General features: G+C 43.0%; 1 protein-coding gene across 2 annotated transcripts in view; it reads left to right on the top strand.

The window, feature by feature from the left end:
• tmem260 (transmembrane protein 260) overlaps positions 1 to 22,561 on the top strand; it is a 66,097-nt gene that overhangs the window by 33,038 nt on the left and 10,498 nt on the right. For both annotated transcript variants that reach the window (XM_061968805.2, XM_061968806.2), the window contains exons 4-8: positions 4,484 to 4,661; positions 4,732 to 4,845; positions 4,939 to 5,118; positions 7,274 to 7,314; positions 10,933 to 11,019. In XM_061968805.2, the coding sequence (XP_061824789.1) occupies positions 4,484 to 4,661; positions 4,732 to 4,845; positions 4,939 to 5,118; positions 7,274 to 7,314; positions 10,933 to 11,019 (600 nt within the window). The remainder of the gene's footprint in view (positions 1 to 4,483; positions 4,662 to 4,731; positions 4,846 to 4,938; positions 5,119 to 7,273; positions 7,315 to 10,932; positions 11,020 to 22,561) is intronic.

Here is a 22,561-nt window from a genome sequence, read left to right as displayed (position 1 = left end):
GGAATAAATACATTTGTTTTATAATGTTTTCTCTTGAGATTGTTTTGAAATAAGAACACACCTACGAAATGTCTAAATTTCTGTAGCAGATCATAGTGAATTTACACATCAATTCCTGTCTGGCTTTCCAAGTTGAAAGCAATGCATGCCACTGTAATATAATAGCTACTAAGTACCCAGTCTAGCGTCCTGGCCAGAGGACAGCCCGAGGTTGTCATTGAGGGCCAGCTGGAAGCGTATGCCTTAGCTCATGTAGGCCACCTTCTCTACGGATTCCCCCCCCCCTTCCTCAGGAATGTGTGATTTTTTTTGAGCAGCGCCCCCCTCCCCCAAATTGTTGCCTGGTTCGAGAACAGTGCAGCGCTGATCCACGATGGCACCGGCGTGGTATTTATTGTCTGGTCCCTGAGGTGGTGTCTGTCGCCGGATGCCCCGGCCAGCTCCATTGTAAAGTGCCATTCAGTGCACAGGGTTGGTGTAGGCTTTTGTGTGCAGTTATTTAGCACAGACGACTGCTGCTGCTGGCACGTCTCGAGCACGCACTGTAGAGAGAGCTCAAGTGGTAAATGAGGCAGGTCCCATTTTGACATTTCAAAGTGGTTTTGCTGAGCTTTTGTTGAGTCCTTGAAGGGGACAGCGCTTAACAGAGCCTGTTGTACCATTGTCATTTCTTATTTGTGTATTTACCTTTCATCTTTTTCTTTGAATCTATGTTCAGAATATTTTCTATTGCACAATGTTTTGCCTATAGGACTATGTAACTAGAGCGTTGTTAATTGTCGTTATTTCTCTAGTTTGATGTCTCATTTTAGCGTCATGTCTTGTCACCGAGGTTAATTGCCTGGGTGAGCCCACAGACAATCTGGCAGCGGGGATTCATTTCAGGGTAGAATAGTCTTGTTGTCAGCTGGATTGTTCTTCTGCCACATCCCAACCAGGCCTTTGTCGCTGAGCCATTGCATTTCTACACAGTAACAGCCTGCACCGCAGAGCGGCGATAACGGGCAACATCCTCTCTGGTGTCTGAGAGTGTCCTGTTTTATCTGTGCACCCTGGGAGCAGCCGTGCTGGAGAATAAGCTGAAGAGAGGCTGAAAGGCAGACACGGACCCAGGTGGTCCCATGCAGACGGACGGGTCATTTACTGCTGTAATATACACACATCACTAGGCTCCAACGGACTGTCAAGTGCTAACAAGAGAGATTTGTCAGCCACCCAGTGAGAATAAAGTAGTAGAAGAAGAAAAAAATGAGTGTGTCTGAATATGTGACAAGTTCTGCATATCTATCAGGTGGGGCTTAAAAAGCCAGAACCGACTCGTTGTAATAACTGTGTCCGTGGAACCACCCCCTTGACTTCTCTGCATCCAAAAAACCCACCCCCTGCTAAGTGTGTGAGCTGTGGGTTAATTGTCAAGTGGGGAGGTAAAACTTGTGTGTGCAGGGGTCCCCATTTCCCCCCACCACCTTTATCCCTGCTTCAAGTTACAACTAATTCCTGGAGCGGTGCGACGAGGGATGACGCCGCTATCTCTTATTAAGACTCGACGCCCCATCAACACGCTCTGCCCCCCCACAGTCCTTTCGCACACATGCTCACCAAGCTCGCCTTACAGTGAATACAGAGGGGAAAAATAGTGACGCAGAGAGAAAGGGGGGAAGTAGTCAGCAAGCAAGAGTTTTTTCTCCTACTCTCACTCTCTTTTTTCCCGCTGATTTACCGCGCTTTTCTCAGAAAGCTCCATTGTTCCCCTTGCCTAAGTCTCATCAGGCCTTTTGTGACTGACTATCACAGCGGCAAGCAGAGAGCTGGAAATGTATAAATGGTATCATGCCTTCTGATTAATGGCGGTGCTTATGAGTCAGGTCTGATAACGGGCCTGCTCTCTACTCAATTTCAGATACCGTTAATGGAATCTGTCTTCTGCGATTGTAATGTGAGAGCGCCTAATTTGCTATGGAGCTTGAAGCTGTCACCGGCAAGGGATTGTGGGGTCATAAGGGACCTGGCAGCCGTTTGGCCTGCAGCTTGTATCTGCCGCGCTGAATAGAGCAGCTCTCTGCCTGTCAGTTAGCTGATAGGCTGATGAGGACTCTAAGCCACTCCACACAATGGCGGAAAGGGCCATACTGCCTGACTTCCCTAATTGTCGAGCCTGCTCATATTTCCGAGCCAGCATGCAGGGGACTGGGCTGCTTCCTTTTTTCCATTTCTCTTTTGCCCCCTCTTTCTCTGTTTGAACTTTTTTTTGCTTTAGTCCCTCCTTCATCCAACACACTGTCTCATCCCTTTTAACACATATTTGACTGCATTATTTTCCTTTCCCCTGCCCTCCTGCCTTCATTTGTCACCTCTCTCTCTCCTTGCTAGGTCTCTCATTTTAGTAAGTGGTGGGTCTTAGCGTGTGACAGATTAGGCCAAGTTTGCTTCAATTACTGCAAAGGGGATGGCGACATTACAGGAGAAGAGGAAGGGGAGAAACTTTTGTGCACACAATATATTTAAGAAGCTGGGGATAAAGTGCTATCGCGACCACAGCGCTTTCTATGCCGGTCTGTTCAAGATCAACCAGCTTCTTTGAGGAGTGGGGGGTATATTTCTTAATATATGGTCCAATTTACCAAGAGGGTTTTTTCACAGTCTTGTCTGCAAAGCAAACTTTGGTTGCAAGGTGATTATAATGGGTTCCCAAATTAGTCTGTAAAAGTGGTGGCATTTCTGACTGCATAACTTCCGTTTTGTTTAAAAATACTCATCGTTTTTCTTTTTGGTGCCACTGCAGAGTAAGGGAAATACTTAATGGTGTGCACAAAACTGAAAAAATACATGAACTGACAACATGTTTTTTAAGGATTATAGTGTTTACCATATATTACTTTAACATGCTAAGCCACTCATGCAGCATCCTAACCCCAATAAATCATACACCACATGGACAATAGTATGGGAGCACCTGATGACCTATTCAACTGGCTGCCCGGGCCAAATCCGGCCTGGGAGTGAGCCATACCGGCCCCTGAGTTCAGTTCAAAACTTGGGAGACAAACATTTTTGCAGCAAATTCCATAAGAACACTAAAGTGCTCCTGTTGTTGTAGAGAGGAAATTGGACCACTGTAAACACATTGGGAGATCCTTGCATTGACATTTTAACCTTGTTGTCAAACATAGAACACTTGGGTCCAAACTAGTGATTTACATAACCGAGGTGTTCCTCAAGTTCCTCCCCTAAGTTAGTTTAGTTACAATTTTTTTTTTTTTCATAACGTAATTTATGTAGCTCCGTTCAAGGTTCCGTTTTAGGTTTTCTCTTTTTTATTATTTGGGCTATTCAACTGCTGGTCTGTGAGTTCAGTTAAAAAAACGTGTGAGAAACTCACCAATGCCGATAAATTATATTATTGTCAGCTTTATTTTGAGACCCAATTAAGCACTAGTCTAATTATCCATCCATCCATCTATTTTCTACCACTTATAATACTCTATTATTGATGAAAGGAATCATTTTTAAATTCAATAAACGTATTTATTATTAGTATTTTCTACCATTGTACTTGGATGGTCAAGAAATTTTAAATATCCTAAAGAAGTAAACAAACAAAAACAATAACATAGAATCTCTATCTCTGTTAGCAAAAATTGCACTTCAGTAAATATTAAACATCGTAAAATGCAAAAAAAGTCGGTTGGGTGTTTTGTTTTGTTGCCTTTTTTGTTGCCATCACTTTCCACCAAATTCAGCAAATCGGCTCAGTCGTCCATGTCGATAGGATCATTTTGTTCATTCGGTTTGAACCCGTAAAATTCACACAACGGGACATTTAGGTTTGCCTCCTAATTTTTTTTACCTTGCGATGCTTTTCAACTGGGAATAGCGGGGCTCTGCTGCTGCTCCATGTGCGCATAAGCTAGAAGTCCAGCTTCCACTCACAGAGATGAAAGATTAATTTTGTTCATTTAATTTTGTTATTGAACAAACACGCTCAAGTTCTAAAAGCGGTGCACAGAGTGAAACCCTTGTACCCTGTTTGGAAGCCGGAGACGAAGAATACAAATACACTTATATGTAGCAATGTATCGACGCCGACAGAATTGTGGAGTTCATTTTCATTTATCGTTCGTTTAGTTGAGTGCATTTTCAATGTCTACTTCCTTTGAAGGTCTAAAAGCGGGAATTTGTCTCCATTCATCCAGAAGAGTATTCATCTAGAAGAGTATGTGTGAGGTGAGAAGACCCTGATGTTGGACGAGAGGGCCGAGCTCACATTCCAGAGGTGTTAGCTGGTTTTGAGGTTATGGGTCTTCACAGTGCATTCTAGTCCTTCCAATGCCATTTTATTTGCTTTGTGTACTGTTAAAGACTTGTCGAAAATGTCTTCTAAAGATTTCAGTGACTACCCAAAAGTCTTTGCTAAACTTAATTAATTCTTGCAAGGCATTGATCATAAAAAATGTATGCATGATGTTCTGTCCTTTGATGTCAGGCTGGCAGGTCCTGGTTCTGGAGCAGCGCTGGCTGGAGGAGTCTTGGCACTGTCCAGGCTGAGCTGGCAGTGGTCCATGGTCGCTGAGGTCTTCACCCTTAACAACCTTTTCACCGGGCTGCTTTTCCTATCCACTGCTAGTTTTCACTTGGCTCAGAATGCATTGGAGAGGAGGAAGGTAATTTTGGACTTTCCTTCTCCTCTGGTCTCTTTTCATATTACACGTTAAGATATTTTGCTCTTGTTAGGCCTCCCAGTGGGGTGCACTCTGCTGCGGTTTGGGGCTCTGCAACCAGCACACTTTGGTGCTGTATGTACTTGTTGTCATCCCGTGGGTCTTCCTGGGACTCTACTCCCACAGGGTAGGTTTAAGGTTCTTACATATTTGTTTTGAAACTAAAAACCTTGATGGCAAATCTGCTTGAAAATTTACAGAATATATCCTATTTTGACAGGAGCTCTCATTGCGTACCCTTGTGTCCATGGGAATGTGCTTCCTGCTGGGATTCCTGCCGTACATCTACTTACCATTGTCTTCCTACATGAACTCAGCCCGTTGGAGCTGGGGAGACCAGACCACCATGTCAGGCCTGCTAACCCACCTGCTCAGGGCTGAATATGGCACCTTCAGTCTGGTATGAGCTGCTTGCTATTTCTTACTCTAGTTCAGTGATCTTCAACAAGTTTCGGCACCCTCTAGTGGTTGTGCTGTGGTACTGTTGTGTGGTCGTGAAAATTTTGTTTGGTAAGTTTTTTTGTTTTTTTTATTTACCCCACACCCAGAGTGGTATGCTATATGCAAAGGTGAGTGAGGAGACTTTTGCTTCAAAATACGCCCTGACGCGACTTTTTAAAAATGTATTGCAGTGATTCCTTTTTTTATCGCAGAACAAGAAGTTTGAAATACCATCTAAAAGCAAAACATTTTTTTGAGGCAGCACTTAGCAAAACACTACTCAACAAGCAACTGACGACAAACAATGCTCAGTGTTGTCAACAAAAGTACCACGGATAAGTTAAGCAACACTTTTGTAGCAACTGTGATTGATCGTGTTTAATACAAATTCAAAAGTGGCATTAATCTTGATTATTATTATTATTTTTTTTAAATCATTTGGTCGTAGCGATTCCGATCATCCATGAGTGATATCGGACGATACCGATCAAATATATTAACTCTACATGTATCAATTTGTTCATGGTAAATGCTATTGACAGTTTAACAATGTCAGCAAAATATTTAAACTTGTTCCTTCATGTCTTCTATTGCATACAATTGTGTGAGCAATACAAAGTCAACAGTACACAATAACTTAAACAAAAGCAAAAACTATTATCTATTACTCATTGAAGTCATCTATGCCCTCAAAGTCCTCCCGTATCTAGGTACTTATTCTCTGAATTCGTAAACATTAACAAAAACTATTAAAACAATAATTTTGAGAAAATAAAAATATCAATTCAATCATACTGTATCGATCATAAACGTGTACAATTTGTGGATTAACTTGCTCTCTTACCTGTCCTGTACAAACTGCAACAATGCTGACACACCAACAGTTGTTATATTATCCTCTCTTTAGACTCCTTTCCTGTTAACAGATGTTTGATTTCTGCTGTAACACAGTACCATCTACAGTTTTTAAAGTTTACCAAGCACATATTTCTTGTGTTGTTTAAAGCAAGCTTAGTGGTTAACTTAGCGGTTAGCTTTGCTGTTAATATTCCTGTCCCTGGTTAGCTCTTTGTGTTAAACATGATTAGCTCCGTCCTTCAGTGATACTTGATAATGATACTTACGATACTAAGAAATGCTGTTTATTTGCTATAATGAAAGTGATTATTATTAACTTGGGGAGCACATAACTACCTGCTAGCCACTTGTAAGCCGGAGGACAAAAAATAAATGCAGTGTCGGCCAGAGTGGATTGGCATTTTTGATCTACATTAATCAGCAATGGTGATCACAAGTGTTTAAATTTATATCAACAACATCAACAGATAAATGAAGGTAAAAGAAGTAAGCAACGTACACATTTAGTGACGCACAGGAGTTTCTTTCAAGCAGGATGTATTCACCTGTCCTTCCTATGAAGAGGACATACCCTTCTAGCTCGCAGTTATGTTTGAGATGTTTGGATCATTTAGTAACATGACTAAAAAAAACACACGCAAAAGAGAGATAAAACTACCCTCAACCGCAGATTAACAAGAGATCTCTTGGTACAGTTTAATTTAAAATTGACCTATTATGCAAAGCCAACTTTTCTTACCTATTGGTACTTGTTTTTGTGTATTTGGAAACTGCATAAGTCAAATATAATGTAGTAACAGGCACATTCATAATAACATTTCTTCTGCGTTAGCACTTATAATAGCAATATTGCTAAGACTTGGTTAATATTTAGGTCAGAACATTTAAATAGAGTATTGTTGACTGCTTTTTGATGTTTCTTTAGAGGGCTTTACAAGCGCAATAGATGACTCCCTTGAACTTTATTTTTAGCCACCTTGGACATACTGTAGATTACAAAAAGGAGTGCATTGAAAAAAAATAAAAAAACGTGTGTTCTTGTCTTACAAATGGATAGGCAAAATTCCCCCCAAAGAGGGCAGTTCCACTTTAAAACCCAATTTTATTCAAAATATACAAGGAGGGGTGTCCCCGCTACATCGCTCTATCAGAATGAGGGTCCTTGGCCTGGAAAACGTTGAATACCCCTGCTCTACTTTCCCCTTTTTGTCTTCTTGTGTAAGCTTCACTTAGTTTCACTTTTCTTGTGTTTGCAGGCAAAGACAAAGAGCTCTGTGAACCTAACCACAATGCTTTCGTGAGTTTTTTGTCCTGACATATTACATAAAAACTGTGTATATTCCAGTTACCTTTTGAACTGGATTTGATGATGTACATATTTTTCAACCAAATGCACACCAATATGTTCGTAGTGTGTCAGCCTGGACGATATGGCGTAAAAATAAAATCTCAGATTTTTTTCCCCTACTTTTTAAAGAAACCCCCAAAAATTAAAGAGATAATTCAAATCAAGTTTTTCTTTTATTTGATCAAAAAGTAGACATTTGAAATGATACTGCGTGCACTGCATCTTACTCTTAGCAAATTCTAATTTGTGTTGTCCTTTTTAGACCAGATATAAATTGTACTTTTTATGGAATGATCTCAATTCATTAGATTAAGAGCTTCATCTGGGAAGCAATATTTCTGTCTTGAATAAAATACTTCTGTTAACAAAAATGTAGCATTGCACATTGCATGCATATTAATAATTTTCTCCAGGATTGAGATTAATAAAGTGCAAACTTAAAACTTCTGTCTTGAATAAAATCCTTCTGTAAATAACAACAACAATGTAATATTATTCAAATAGTCAAGTAAAACATTGAGATGACTATAGTTTTAATAAGCGGATAAAGGCAGGTTTTTTCTATCACACATCTTGGTGGTGTGCAAAGCGACTGCTTTAGTGATCGTTCTCCACTGTGCTTCTTTCTCATCATACATGGCATCATCATACAAACCCCGTTTCCATATGAGTTGAGAAATTGCGTTAGATGTAAATAGAAACGGAATACAATGATTTGCAAATCATTTTCAACCCATATTCAGTTGAATATGCTACAAAGACAACATATTTGATGTTCAAACTGATAAACATTTTTTTTTTGCAAATAATCATTAACTTTAGAATTTGATGCCAGCAACACGTGACAAAGAAGTTGGGAAAGGTGGCAATAAATACTGATAAAGTTGAGGAATGCTCATCAAACACTTATTTGGAACATCCCACAGGTGAACAGGCAAATTGGGAACAGGTGGGTGCCATCATTGAGTATAAAAGTAGATTCCATGAAATGCTCAGTCATTCACAAACAAGGATGGGGCGAGGGTCACCACTTTGTCAACAAATGCGTGAGCAAATTGTTGAACAGTTTAAGAAAAACCTTTCTCAACCAGCTATTGCAAGGAATTTAGGGATTTCACCATCTACGGTCCGTAATATCATCAAAGGGTTCAGAGAATCTGGAGAAATCACTGCACGTAAGCAGCTAAGCCCGTGATCTTCGATCCCTCAGGCTGTACTGCATCAACAAGCGACATCAGTGGGTAAAGGATATCACCACATGGGCTCAGGCACACTTCAGAAACCCACTGTCAGTAACTACAGTTGGTCGCTACATCTGTAAGTGCAAGTTAAAACTCCTATGCAAGGCGAAAACTGTTATCAACAACACGCAGAAACGCCGTCGGCTTCGCTGGGCCTGAGCTCATCTAAGATGGACTGATACAAAGTGGAAAAGTGTTCTGTGGTCTGACGAGTCCACATTTCAAATTGTTTTTGGAAACTGTGGACGTTGTGTCTTCCGGACCAAACGGGAAAAGAATCATCCAGATTGTTATATGCGCAAAGTTGAAAAGGCAGCATCTGTGATGGTATGGGGGTGTATTAGTGCCCAAGACATGGGTAACTTACACATCTGTGAAGGCGCTATTAATGCTGAAAGGTACATACAGGTTTTGGAGCAACATATGTTGCCATCCAAGCAACGTTACCATGGACGCCCCTGCTTATTTCAGCAAGACAATACCAAGCCACGTGTTACATCAACGTGGCTTCATAGTAAAAGAGTGCGGGTACTAGACTGGCCTGCCTGTAGTCCAGACCTGTCTCCCATTGAAAATGTGTGGCGCATTATGAAGCCTAAAATACCACAACGGAGACCCCCGGACTGTTGAACAACTTAAGCTGTACATCAAGCAAGAATGGGAAAGAATTCCACCTGAGAAGCTTAAAAAATGTGTCTCCTCAGTTCCCAAACGTTTACTGAGTGTTGTTAAAAGGAAAGGCCATGTAACACAGTGGTGAACATGCCCTTTCCCAACTACTTTGGCACGTGTTGCAGCCATGAAATTCTACGTTAATTATTATTTGCAAAAAAAAAAAAGTTTATAAGTTTGAACATCAAATATCTTGTCTTTGTAGTGCATTCAATTGAATATGGGTTGAAAAGGATTTGCAAATCATTGTATTCTGTTTATATTTACATCTAACACAATTTCCCAACTTGTATGGAAACGGGATTTTTGCATACCTTATTTAAATGATTCCACCACAGTAAGCTGCTTTTTAGCCGGTGATTGATTAATGTTATGATCTTGTTCTCCTTGTAAAGAGTTGCATTTCCTGCACTCGACTGGAGGCTTCGGTTTCAGATGCTGGAATACGTTTGTTGTGCTTCTGCTTTCTTTAAACAAACTTTGCAGAGCGGAGTCGTTTGTTGCACATCTGTTGCCGCAAATCTACACTATTCTCCACACTTTTCTTTTTTTTTGGAGCAAAATTCTTGCTCTCGTTAGCGTTAGCATTAGCCATGTTTTGCTAGGTCTTCCCCTAAGAAAATATAAGGGAGGGCGGAAGCTAAGGAACCTTCTGGGGGCAAAAAGTATGTTAGAGCAAAAGGGAACAATTTTTATTTTAATTTTATAAATCGTCTGCAATAAAAAACTTGACTATATCGATAAAATCGATACATCGCCCAGGCCTAACAAAGTGCTGACATTTCGGCAGCCAATCCGTCTCTTTTCCAGGAGCTTTTGTTCTTCTACTTTTCCCGCATCAAAGCTCAAGTGAACCTTCTCAGAGGGCCAAATCACTGGTTTGTTTTTCCAGCAGTTTGAAATGATCACTCAGCGGCTAGTGTTTAAAGCGTGACGAGCTGTGATGACAGACGCTGCAATAGTGCTGGAAAAATTTTATTTTCTCCACTTCAACCCCCCCAACACACACACATCCACCAGATTCCATCCCCCTGCTTCTCGCTACCACCGCCTCAGTCTTTCCACTCCTCATATCTTTCTCCAGCTGATGGAATGGGGGTGCCCGTGCATCTTAAGACCCCCCACTGCCGCCCCATCCCTTTGCCAGGCACCCACCGCTACTCATCACCCCCGCCGCTTGACGGACAAGCGCACCTTCAAGATGGGAAAGAGAGGGAAACATGACAGGCATGTCGCACTGGAGACGTAAACCCGCTGCAGAAGCTGACACAACCGCTCGCAAGCGCACGCTCATGAGCACACTCACACATACATAGTGTACATTGCAAGATATAGGGACTCAATAAGCTGTCAAATAGAGATGGGTATTAAGCAAGAGGCAGGAAACTATCTGGGCGCTCTGAGCAAGCGCTCTGTGACTGACAAGCGCTGAGTGGAGAGGATGGGACAGCGGGGGGGTGCGTGACACTGTCATTGGAATCTGTCAATCTGTTTGAAAAGAGGAGAGCGCAGTCCAAGGAGTTTGTTTTGATAGGGGACGGGGAGGCATTTCATAATTGCTGTCCTTGAGTTCTGTCACTGGCCGAGTATATCTGAGTTTTTCTTGAGTGTGCGTCATACTGTGTGTTCTTAATGTTTGCTTCTGTGATTGCAGGGCCCAGTTGGACCACTACCTGGCAGATCTTTCACTTCCGGTTGTGATTCTGGCCGGACTAGGCCTACTTCTCTCGTCAAGGGATAGGTAGGATGAAAGAGCAAGTCACATGTCAGCAGCCACTTCAACCTAAACATCAACAGAGAACATACATAATCACTGACATAAAAATATTTTTAAGCATGTATGTGAACATTAGATCCTTTTGTGCCTTTTATGTGTGTCTATAGCAGTCCAGCGGCTCTTTGCATTAGAGACTAAAGGTGCTCGATCCTGGATCTTTCTGTGTAGGGTTGGTTTGCATGTTCTCCCCGTGACTGCGTGGGTTCCCTCCGGGTACTCCGGCTTCCTCCCACCTCCAAAGACATGCACCTGGGGATAGGTTGATTGGCAACACTGAATTGGCCCTAGTGTGTGAATGTTGTCTGTCTATCTGTGTTGGCCCTGCGATGAGATAGGCTCCAGCACCCCCGCGACCCCAAACGGGACAAGCGGTAGAAAATGGATGGATGGAGGGTGCTCACAGAGCGTATTGTGAGCGGAGCTTGACTCCCCACAGAATGGCCGCCGTCATCAGAGCCTCCATGGTCAAGTGCACTAACGCGTTGTCGATTCTTGGAAAATTTAAGTGAAACCCTACATTTCCACAATTCTGGTGTGTTGTTTACCTATTTCGTCATGGTGTCCTACACTGACGAGGGAGAAGAGGAACTGCTCTGCCTCTACCTTTAAATGGTACAAGAGACAAGGGAAGGACTGTCGTGCTTTGTGAAGGACATGCATCATAAACCTTTTCAATACTTCAGAATATCATCAGAATAATTTGAGCACTCACTTGTCAACGCTGCACAGAGGACAGGGGTCGGCGTCACATTTAATGTGGGTTGATGTGAATAAAAATACAAGCTGAGCAGTGTTTGGTGTGACACCAGTGCGCAGAGCAGAGTCTGTTTGGACGTAAAGTTTGAGCTTTGTGTGCCAAGCCAATATCCGCTTTGAGTTTGCACGGACCTTTGCGTACTCTGTTCCGCTTACTTTTTCCCCCAAGTTTGTTTGGGCCTTTAGTTATTGCACTCAGGATTGCATCTTTTTTTTTTTTTTTTTTTTTTTTTTTTTACAGCACAGCTGTAATAAATATGTGATTGAGCGAGATACACTATACATCATATGTAATCAAATCAAACTTTATTTGTGTAACACTTTTCATACACAGGCAAGTGGCAAACAGAAAGTGCTGTACAAAAAATAAAAAATACAAAAAGAAGAGAAGAAAACACGCACGCACGCACACACACACACAAGCACACACACACACACACACACACACACACACACACACACACACACACACACACACACACACACACACACACACACACACACACACACAGCACTATTGAAGTAAAAGTCCCAACGATCGTCACACACACACTGGATGTGGTGAAATTTGTCCTCTGCATTTGACCCATCCACATGTTCACCTCCTGGGAGGTGAGGGGAGCAGCAGCTTGAGCCGCGCTCGGGAATCATTTGGTGATTTAACCCCCAATTCCAACCCTTGATGTTGAGGCAGGGAGGCAATGGGTCCCATTTTTATAGTCTTTGGTATGACTCGGGCGGGGTTTAAAGTCACGACCATCCAGTCTCAGGGTGGACACTCTAACCACAAGGCCACTGAGCTGGTATACTATTGACAGTAACAAAGCAAAAACAAAACATGGCATGGCAATGAGGATTTGAAGAAAAACACATCCTTTGAGGCGTCCACACTGGAGAATAAATCAAATTAACGATATATAAAAACGAGTATAAAACATATGAAAAAATATATGTAAAAATATATATATACATATATATATATACAAAATCTAAATATTACATTACCGTATTTTTCGGATTATAAATCGCTCCGGAGTATATAAAGAAGGAAAAAAACATATATAAGTCACACTCAGTCACATTTTTGGGGAAATTTATTTGATAAAATCCAACACCAAGAATAGACATTTGAAAGGCAATTTAAAATAAATAAAGTGTATCTATATATATATATATGTATATGTATATATATATATATATATATATATATATATATATGTGTATATGTATATACAGGTAAAAGCCAGTAAATTAGAATATTTTGAAAAACTTGATTTATTTCAGTAATTGCATTCAAAAGGTGTAACTTGTACATTATATTTATTCATTGCACACAGACTGATGCATTCAAATGTTTATTTCATTTAATTTTGATGATTTGAAGTGGCAACAAATGAAAATCCAAAATTCCGTGTGTCACAAAATTAGAATATTACTTAAGGCTAATACAAAAAAGGGATTTTTAGAAATGTTGGCCAACTGAAAAGTATGAAAATGAAAAATATGAGCATGTACAATACTCAATACTTGGTTGGAGCTCCTTTTGCCTCAATTACTGCGTTAATGCGGCGTGGCATGGAGTCGATGAGTTTCTGGCACTGCTCAGGTGTTATGAGAGCCCAGGTTGCTCTGATAGTGGCCTTCAACTCTTCTGCGTTTTTGGGTCTGGTATTCTGCATCTTCCTTTTCACAATACCCCACAGATTTTCTATGGGGCTAAGGTCAGGGGAGTTGGCGGGCCAATTTAGAACAGAAATACCATGGTCCGTAAACCAGGCACGGGTAGATTTTGCGCTGTGTGCAGGCGCCAAGTCCTGTTGGAACTTGAAATCTCCATCTCCATAGAGCAGGTCAGCAGCAGGAAGCATGAAGTGCTCTAAAACTTGCTGGTAGACGGCTGCGTTGACCCTGGATCTCAGGAAACAGAGTGGACCGACACCAGCAGATGACATGGCACCCCAAACCATCACCCAACCATGCAAATTTTGTATTTCCTTTGGAAATCGAGGTCCCAGAGTCTGGAGGAAGACGGGAGAGGCACAGGATCCACGTTGCCTGAAGTCTAGTGTAAAGTTTCCACCATCAGTGATGGTTTGGGGTGCCATGTCATCTGCTGGTGTCCGCCCCCGTGTCCAAAACATGAGGCCGCAAATCCGATGACACAACTACAAAGTCGATCATGGAACTCCGGCCTAGGGTGTCCTGGTGCCAAGTGCACATATGGACACCCTTATGTTTGAACATGGTGTTCGTTATGGACAATCTGTGACGGGCACAAAAGTCCAATAACAAAACACCGCTCGGGTTCAGATCCGGGCAGCCATTCTTCCCAATCACGCCTCTCCAGGTTTCACTGTCGCTGCCAACATGAGCATTGAAGTCTCCCAGTAGAACGAGGGAATCACCCGGGGGAGCACTCTCAAGTACTCCCTCGAATGAATCCAAAAAGGGTGGGTACTCGGTACGTAAACGCAAACCACAGTCAGGACCCGTTCCCCCACCCGAAGGCGGACGGAAGCTACCCTCTCGTCCACCGGGTTGAACTCCAACGTACAGGCTCTGAGCCGGGGGGAAACAAGAATTGCCACCCCAGCCCGTCGCCTCTCACTGCCGGCAACGCCAGAGTGGAAGAGAGTCCAGCCCCTCTCGAGAGAACTGGTTCCAGAGCCCTTGCTGTGCGTCGAAGTGAGTCCGACTATATCTAGTCGGAACTTCTCCACCTCGCGCACTAGCTCAGGCTCCCCCCCCCCCCAGCGAGGTGACGTTCCACGTCCCAAGAGCTAGCTTCTGTAGCCGAGGATCGGACCGCCAAGTGCCCTGCCCTCGGCTGCCGCCCAGCTCACATCGCACCCGACCTCTATGGCCCCTGCTATGGGTGGTGAGCCCATTGGAGGGGGGACCCACGTTGCCTCTTCGGGCTGTGCCCGGCCGGGCCCCATGGGGACAGGCCCGGCCACCAGGCGCTCGCCATCATGCCCCACTTCCGGGCCTGGCTCCAGAGGGGGTCCCCGGTGACCCGCGTCCAGGCAAGGGAAATCTGGGTTCCTTAATCGTTTTCATCATAGAGGTCTTCGAGCTATATGTATGTATATATATATATATATATATATATATATATATATATATATATATATATATATATATATATATATATATATATATATATATATATATATATATTCAAACCCTGTTTCTATATGAGTTGGGAAATTGTGTTAGATGTAAATAAAATGGGTTTCTGAAGTGTTCCTGAGTCCATGTTTTGATATCCTTTACACACTGATGTCGCTTGTTGATGCAGTACAGCCTGAGGGATCGAAGGTCACGGGCTTAGCTGCTTACGTGCAGTGATTTCTCCAGATTCTCTGAACCCTTTGATGATATTACGGACCGTAGATGGTGAAATCCCTAAATTCCTTGCAATAGCTGGTTGAGAAAGGTTTTTCTTAAACTGTTCAACAATTTGCTCACGCATTTGTTGACAAAGTGGTGACCCTCGCCCCATCCTTGTTTGTGAATGACTGAGCATTTCATGGAATCTACTTTTATACACAATCATGGCACCCACCTGTTCCCAATTTTCCTGTTCACCTGTGGGATGTTCCAAATAAATGTTTGATGAGCATTCCTCAACTTTATCAGTATTTATTGCCACCTTTCCCAACTTTGTCACGTGTTGCTGGCATCAAATTCTAAAGTTAATGATTATTTGCAAAAAAAAATGTTTATCAGTTTGAACATCAAATATGTTGTCTTTGTAGCATATTCAACTGAATATGGGTTGAAAATGATTTGCAAATCATTAAATGGATGGATGGATGGATGTATTCCGTTTCTATTTACATCTAACACAATTTCCCAACTCATATGGAAACGGGGTTTGTATATGTGTGTATGTATATATATATATATATATATATGTATGTATGTATGTATGTATGTATGTATGTATGTATGTATGTATGTATGTGTGTGTGAATGTATATAATAATAATAACTGGGATTTATATAGCGCTTTTCTAAGTACCCAAAGTCGCTTTACATGTAGAACCCATCATTCGTTCACACCTGGTGGTGGTAAGCTACTTTCATAGCAACAGCTGCCCTGGGGTAGACTGACGGAAGCGTGGCTGCAATTTGCGCCAACGGCCCCTCCGACCACTACCTGTCATTCATCATTCAATTCACCGGTGTGAGTGGCACCGGGGGAAAAGAGTGAAGTGTCCAGCCCAAGGACACAACGGCAGCGATTTTTGGATGGTAAGAGGCGGGGAGCGAACCTGCAACCCTCAAGTTTCTGGCACGGTTGCTCTACCCACTACGCCACGCCATGTACATACAGGTAAAAGCCAGTAAATTAGAATATTTTGAAAAACTTGATTTATTTCAGTAATTGCATTCAAAAGGTGTAACTTGTACATTATATTTATTCATTGCACACAGACTGATGCATTCAAATGTTTATTTCATTTAATTTTGATGATTTGAAGTGGCAACAAATGAAAATCCAAAATTCCGTGTGTCACAAAATTAGAATATTACTTAAGGCTAATACAAAAAAGGGATTTTTAGAAATGTTGGCCAACTGAAAAGTATGAAAATGAAAAATATGAGCATGTACAATACTCAATACTTGGTTGGAGCTCCTTTTGCCTCAATTACTGCGTTAATGCGGCGTGGCATGGAGTCGATGAGTTTCTGGCACTGCTCAGGTGTTATGAGAGCCCAGGTTGCTCTGATAGTGGCCTTCAACTCTTCTGCGTTTTTGGGTCTGGCATTCTGCATCTTCCTTTTCACAATACCCCACAGATTTTCTATGGGGCTAAGGTCAGGGGAGTTGGCGGGCCAATTTAGAACAGAAATACCATGGTCCGTAAACCAGGCACGGGTAGATTTTGCGCTGTGTGCAGGCGCCAAGTCCTGTTGGAACTTGAAATCTCCATCTCCATAGAGCAGGTCAGCAGCAGGAAGCATGAAGTGCTCTAAAACTTGCTGGTAGACGGCTGCGTTGACCCTGGATCTCAGGAAACAGAGTGGACCGACACCAGCAGATGACATGGCACCCCAAACCATCACCCAACCATGCAAATTTTGCATTTCCTTTGGAAATCGAGGTCCCAGAGTCTGGAGGAAGACAGGAGAGGCGCAGGATCCACGTTGCCTGAAGTCTAGTGTAAAGTTTCCACCATCAGTGATGGACGGAATTTTGGATTTTCATTTGTTGCCACTTCAAATCATCAAAATTAAATGAAATAAACATTTGAATGCATCAGTCTGTGTGCAATGAATAAATATAATGTACAAGTTACACCTTTTGAATGCAATTACTGAAATAAATCAAGTTTTTCAAAATATTCTAATTTACTGGCTTACCTGTATATGTGTGTATGTATATATATGTATGTATATGTGTGTATGTATATATATGTATATATATATGTATATGTATATATATATATGTATATGTATTTGTGTGTATGTGTATATATATATGTATATGTATTTGTGTGTATATGTATATATATATATATGTGTGTGTGTATATATATATATATATATATATATATATATATATATATATATATATGTATATGTATATATATGTATATATATATATATATATATATATATATATATGTATATATATATATATATATATATATATATATATAATGTGTGTATATATGTGCAGTGTTTCCCACAGGACAGGCATCTATTTGTGGTGGTGTGGTCGGGGGGTGGCGGCGGCAGCGGCGATGACCAAGAAGAACGCGGAGTTGGAATATAATTACAACATTTTATGTACATATTTATATACAGATTTGAACAATTAGTGATTCACTGAAATATATTTATTAATTGTGGTTCTTACAAAAAATATATCTTTTAAAATATAAAAGCTAAAATGTCTCTTAAAGCTCTGCCCCTTTAATTAGTGAATACTAAATCATTTAACTTTAGCCTACTACTACAACCATATTATTTACCAGCAACATGAAGTGAAACAGAGGCAGAGGTGTCCTGCCACAGTCAGTCAACCTCCTCCTCCTTCTCCTGCTGCTGCTGAACAGGTCGCACCTGTGGTCCGGACTGTAGACCTACGTCCTCTCCAAGTCCAGCCCTTTTCGGCCGTTGAAAATATTTTTCTATACTCATCTGTGTGAAGGAGTGAACATCCAACATTAGAATTTATTACTAACGAGCAGAACCGCTCTATGTACAGTGCCGTCTAACCTTAAGCGGCAGCAGCTCAACACATGCAGGGTTCAACGTTAAGGTTTTTTTCTACTTGCCCGACTTCTCAAATCTACTTGCCCCAATATTTTTACTTGTCCTGCCTAGGTTTTTTCCTGGCTGTGTAGTGCTCATGGCTTATATCTTACTAAAATCCTTCCCGTTGACTATTTACAACACTACACAGTATTTATTATTATTATTATTATTATTATTATTATTATTATCTATAATTACATTTAAATGGCATTGCATACATGTAAAATTAAATGCTATTTCACATTATTTGACCAGTAGCAGTTACACTCATCTGAACAGGTCAGCCACCTGTTTAAAGCCCGATCACAGTTGAAATCTTGAAATCAATCAATCAATCAATCAATGTTTATTTATATAGCCCTAAATCACAAGTGTCTCAAAGGGCTGCACAAGCCACAACGAAATCCTCGGTACAAAGCCCACATAAGGGCAAGGAAAAACTCACCCCAGTGGGACGTCGATGTGAATGACTATGAGAAACCTTGGAGAGGACCGCATATGTGGGTAACCCCCCCCCCCCTCTAGGGGAGACCGAAAGCAATGGATGTCGAGTGGGTCTGACATAATATTGTGAGAGTCCAGTCCATAGTGGATCCAACATAATAGTAAGAGTCCAGTCCATAGTGGGGCCAGCAGGAGACCATCCCGAGCGGAGACGGGTCAGCAGCGCAGAGATGTTCCCAGCCGATGCACAGGCGAGCGGTCCACCCCGGGTCCCGACTCTGGACAGCCAGCACTTCATCCATGGCCACCGGACCTGCGCCCCCCCCCTCCACAAGGAATAGGGGAGCAGAGGAGAAAAGAAAAGAAACGGCAGATTAACTGGTCTAACAGGGGGGCTATTTAAAGGCTAGAGTATACAAATGAGTTTTAAGATGGGACTTAAATGCTTCTATTGAGGTAGCATCTCTAATTGTTACCGGGAGGGCATTCCATAGTACTGTAGCCCGAATAGAAAACGCTCTATAGCCCGCAGACTTTTTTTGGGCTCTGGGAATCACTAATAAGCCGGAGTTCTTTGAACGCAGATTTCTTGCCGGGACATATGGTACAATGCAATCGACAAGATAGGACGGAGCTAGACCGTGTAGTATTTTATACGTAAGTAGTAAAACCTTAAAGTCACATCTTTTTTTTTTTTTTTTTTTTTTTTTGTGTCCTGTCCAGCTTCTCAGGCAAATCATATAGTTGATGTAGATGCCCATGTCGGCTGTTCAGATTTACTTTACAAAAGAGAAGTGTAGGATACTTCTCTTGTTGCCTTATTTGTATTTGACTTTATTAAATGTATTTATATTATCATTTAGTGCAGCCGGGCCGGAGCAGGAGGGGATAGAAAGAGAAAAAAAAAGAAGACAGAGGGGGAAATTGTGGGGACAAGAGGGGGATTAGACAGAGAGACAAAAACAACAACAGCAAACAACAACAACAACAACAGAGCAACATCAGCAAATATGACATGTACAAATATGATGGTAAAAGTAATAGCAAATAAGCATTTAGCGAAAAATAAAAAATAATACAGAAATGACAATGAGCATTATTACACTACAAATGGATCAATACAAATACCAATAGAAATAGCGCTATTGATAATGAACAATACCAATAATTTACCTTTATTATCAACAATACAGTTGTTTAAATGCAACAATACATATACGTAATGATAACTTGAGATACGAAAGAATGCAGAAAAATGGAGGGGGAGAAAGAGAGGCAACCTACATTAACCTTGTAGATTGTTATAGTCACAATAGGTTAAGCTTTGTCAGTGTGCCATGTGTTACACCCAGTTTACCCTAGGGCAACAACATTAATATATGTTTGATGAAACGTGATTATGTGCATGAGTGTAAGTATGCATATGTACTTGTATATGTACAGAATGTGTATATGTGTTTGTACAATGAATGTATATGTACAGAATGTGTATATGTGTTTGAACAGTGAATGTATATGTACAGTATGTGTATGTGTATGTTTGTATATTGAATGTGCGTGTGGATGTACGAACATTAGGTAGGTAAATATGTACTGTATTTGTGTATGTATGTGGGAGCGTAGGTACCTATGTACGTATGTGAGCATATGTGAATTTGCATGTACAATACATTCGACTCCCAGAGTGCGTGGGAGCCAGAGCACGGCCCCATCACCCCCGAGAGCCCAACCCACAAACAGGAGGCGTGGTGCCCAGGGAACCAGGGGCCACCGCCCCCACGCAGCCAAGCCGGCCAGCGACAGGAACCCCAGAGCCCGACCCACCGTACCGCCCACAAGGGCCAGCAGCAGGCCGCAGACAGACGCACCCGGCAGAGGACAGGGCACGAGAAAAGCAGGGGACAGCCAGACCCCAAGCCAGCGAGAGACCACACCCCACACGGGCAGAAAGGCGAGACGCCCCGCCCGAGGGACCCAGAGACTCCCCGCAACCGGACGGGAAGACCGCCCCCGCCCCACCGGCAACCGGGCCCCCACGAGCCCACCCCCCACCCCCGGAGAGCGCGGCGAGGCCAGCCCCCGGCCACCCCACCCAAATCGGCCGCCGCAGGACCACCCAGGCACAGGGCCACGGGAACCACCCACCCCACCCGCAGGGACCCCAACGATGGAGATGGAACAACCAGCAACCGCCCCGCCGAGCCCCCCCCCTGAGGGAGGGGAAAAATTTAAAAATAATATTAATAAAATATATTAAAAAATAAATAAATAAATTAATTAAAAAAAAGAATTAAAAGAAGATCACAGACATGCTGACAAACAAGGTCACTACCCCAGCAACTGTCCGACTCGCAGCACCTCGGAATACCTTGCAGCACCAAGCTACCACAATAGACGCAGGGACTAGGCCCAACAGGCCCCAACCAAGACGGGCACCCGGAAGGGATGGACAGCGGGACCCAGGAGCTCCAGACACACAGTTCGGATGCAGTAGCCTGAGGCGTCGACCCCCGTCTGACAGGCAGGCCCAGAGCGTACCCCCAGAAATATACATACATACATACATATATACATACACATACACACATACCCACACATACACATATATACATATACATACACATATGTACACATACACATATATATACATACATACATACACACACATATACATACATATAAACAGTTTGTCAGCCCCGACAGCCATCACGCGCGCGCGCTGCCACCAGTCACAACATCAGCCACACCCCTGCACCAGACCCAGCAGCCACGGGCGCCCACACCACAAACAAACGGCAGCAGAAACAGCAGCCGCAATAACCCCAGACAGCCAGCACCAGCCAATCAAATCAAAGCGATCAAAAAAAAACTGCGACCAGCAACCACACGCCACCAGGACCACGGAGACCAGCCGGCGCCAGCCCGCCAGTCAGCCCGAACGCCAACACGCAAACAAGAGACACCAACACCCCCCCCAACCAAAAGGCCCCCCACCCCAACCCAAACCCGCACAAACACACCACCGCCCAAACAACCGAGACACAGCATCCAGACCAGATACGGGGGCTGCGCTGCCACCACATCAAGTCACCAACAGAGACCCCACAGCGCAAGGTCGGGCCACACGGGCACGGACCCCACCCAACAGGAAGTGAGACCCGCGCGACGCCACACACAAATAAATAATAAGATTAAAAAAATAATAAAATAAAATAAAATAAAATAAAAATAAGTAAATAATAAAAATAAAAATAATAAATACATTAAAAATAAAAAATATATATAACAATAATAAATGAATAAAAGCCTGGCAGGCCACCAGACCGCAGTCCCCGCCGGCCGACGAGGCAATGAGGGGTGCGCCGAACCCCAAACCCCCCATGCATGTGTACAAGGCCCCCAGAGTGTCTACTGTGTAGTTAAAATTAGGAGGTCAGCCGTTACAGCCGACCTCCAGTCCCTATTGATGTGTGTACTGTAGCGTGAGTGAGATATGTATGCTTGTGGGAACTAATAATGCGATTAAAATTGGGGGACATCAAGGTCATGGTGGGTCCCAACCAAGCCAAGCCCCCCAAATCCTAAGTGTCTAATATGCAGCTAAGATTGAGGGATGGACGAGCAGGGGACAAGACAGGAGGACTGGAGCCCCATTGGAGGCATCCTCAACCCCCCGCCATGCCTCCCCGCAGGACAATCCCCAAAGTCCTATATATGTGTGACTGTGTGCGCTATAAGTAGGAGGAGTAGAGGGCCCGGACTTCCCCCCAGTCCACGCGGCCGACAACCAGGAACTACGGCCAGGAGGCCGCCACCCCCCGCCACAGCCCGTGACCCACACCAGACCACTTTAACGTGACGCCACGCGAGCCCTCCCCCCGCCAAACAAAGCCAGCCCCCGCCCGCCCCAACCCAACCCTGCAGAGCCCATACCGGCAACCAAACGCAGAAAAACTGCACAGCCCCCACGCCCAATGCAAACACCGCATCCCGGCCATCCACACAGCAACGTGCCCATACGAGTCCCGGCCAG

The sequence above is a fragment of the Nerophis lumbriciformis genome, linkage group LG08, assembly GCF_033978685.3.
Source record: "Nerophis lumbriciformis linkage group LG08, RoL_Nlum_v2.1, whole genome shotgun sequence".
In the NCBI taxonomy this organism is placed as follows: Eukaryota; Metazoa; Chordata; class Actinopteri; order Syngnathiformes; family Syngnathidae; genus Nerophis; species Nerophis lumbriciformis.
Note: the sequence above shows the minus strand (reverse complement) of the source record. Positions and strands in the feature narration are given on the sequence as shown.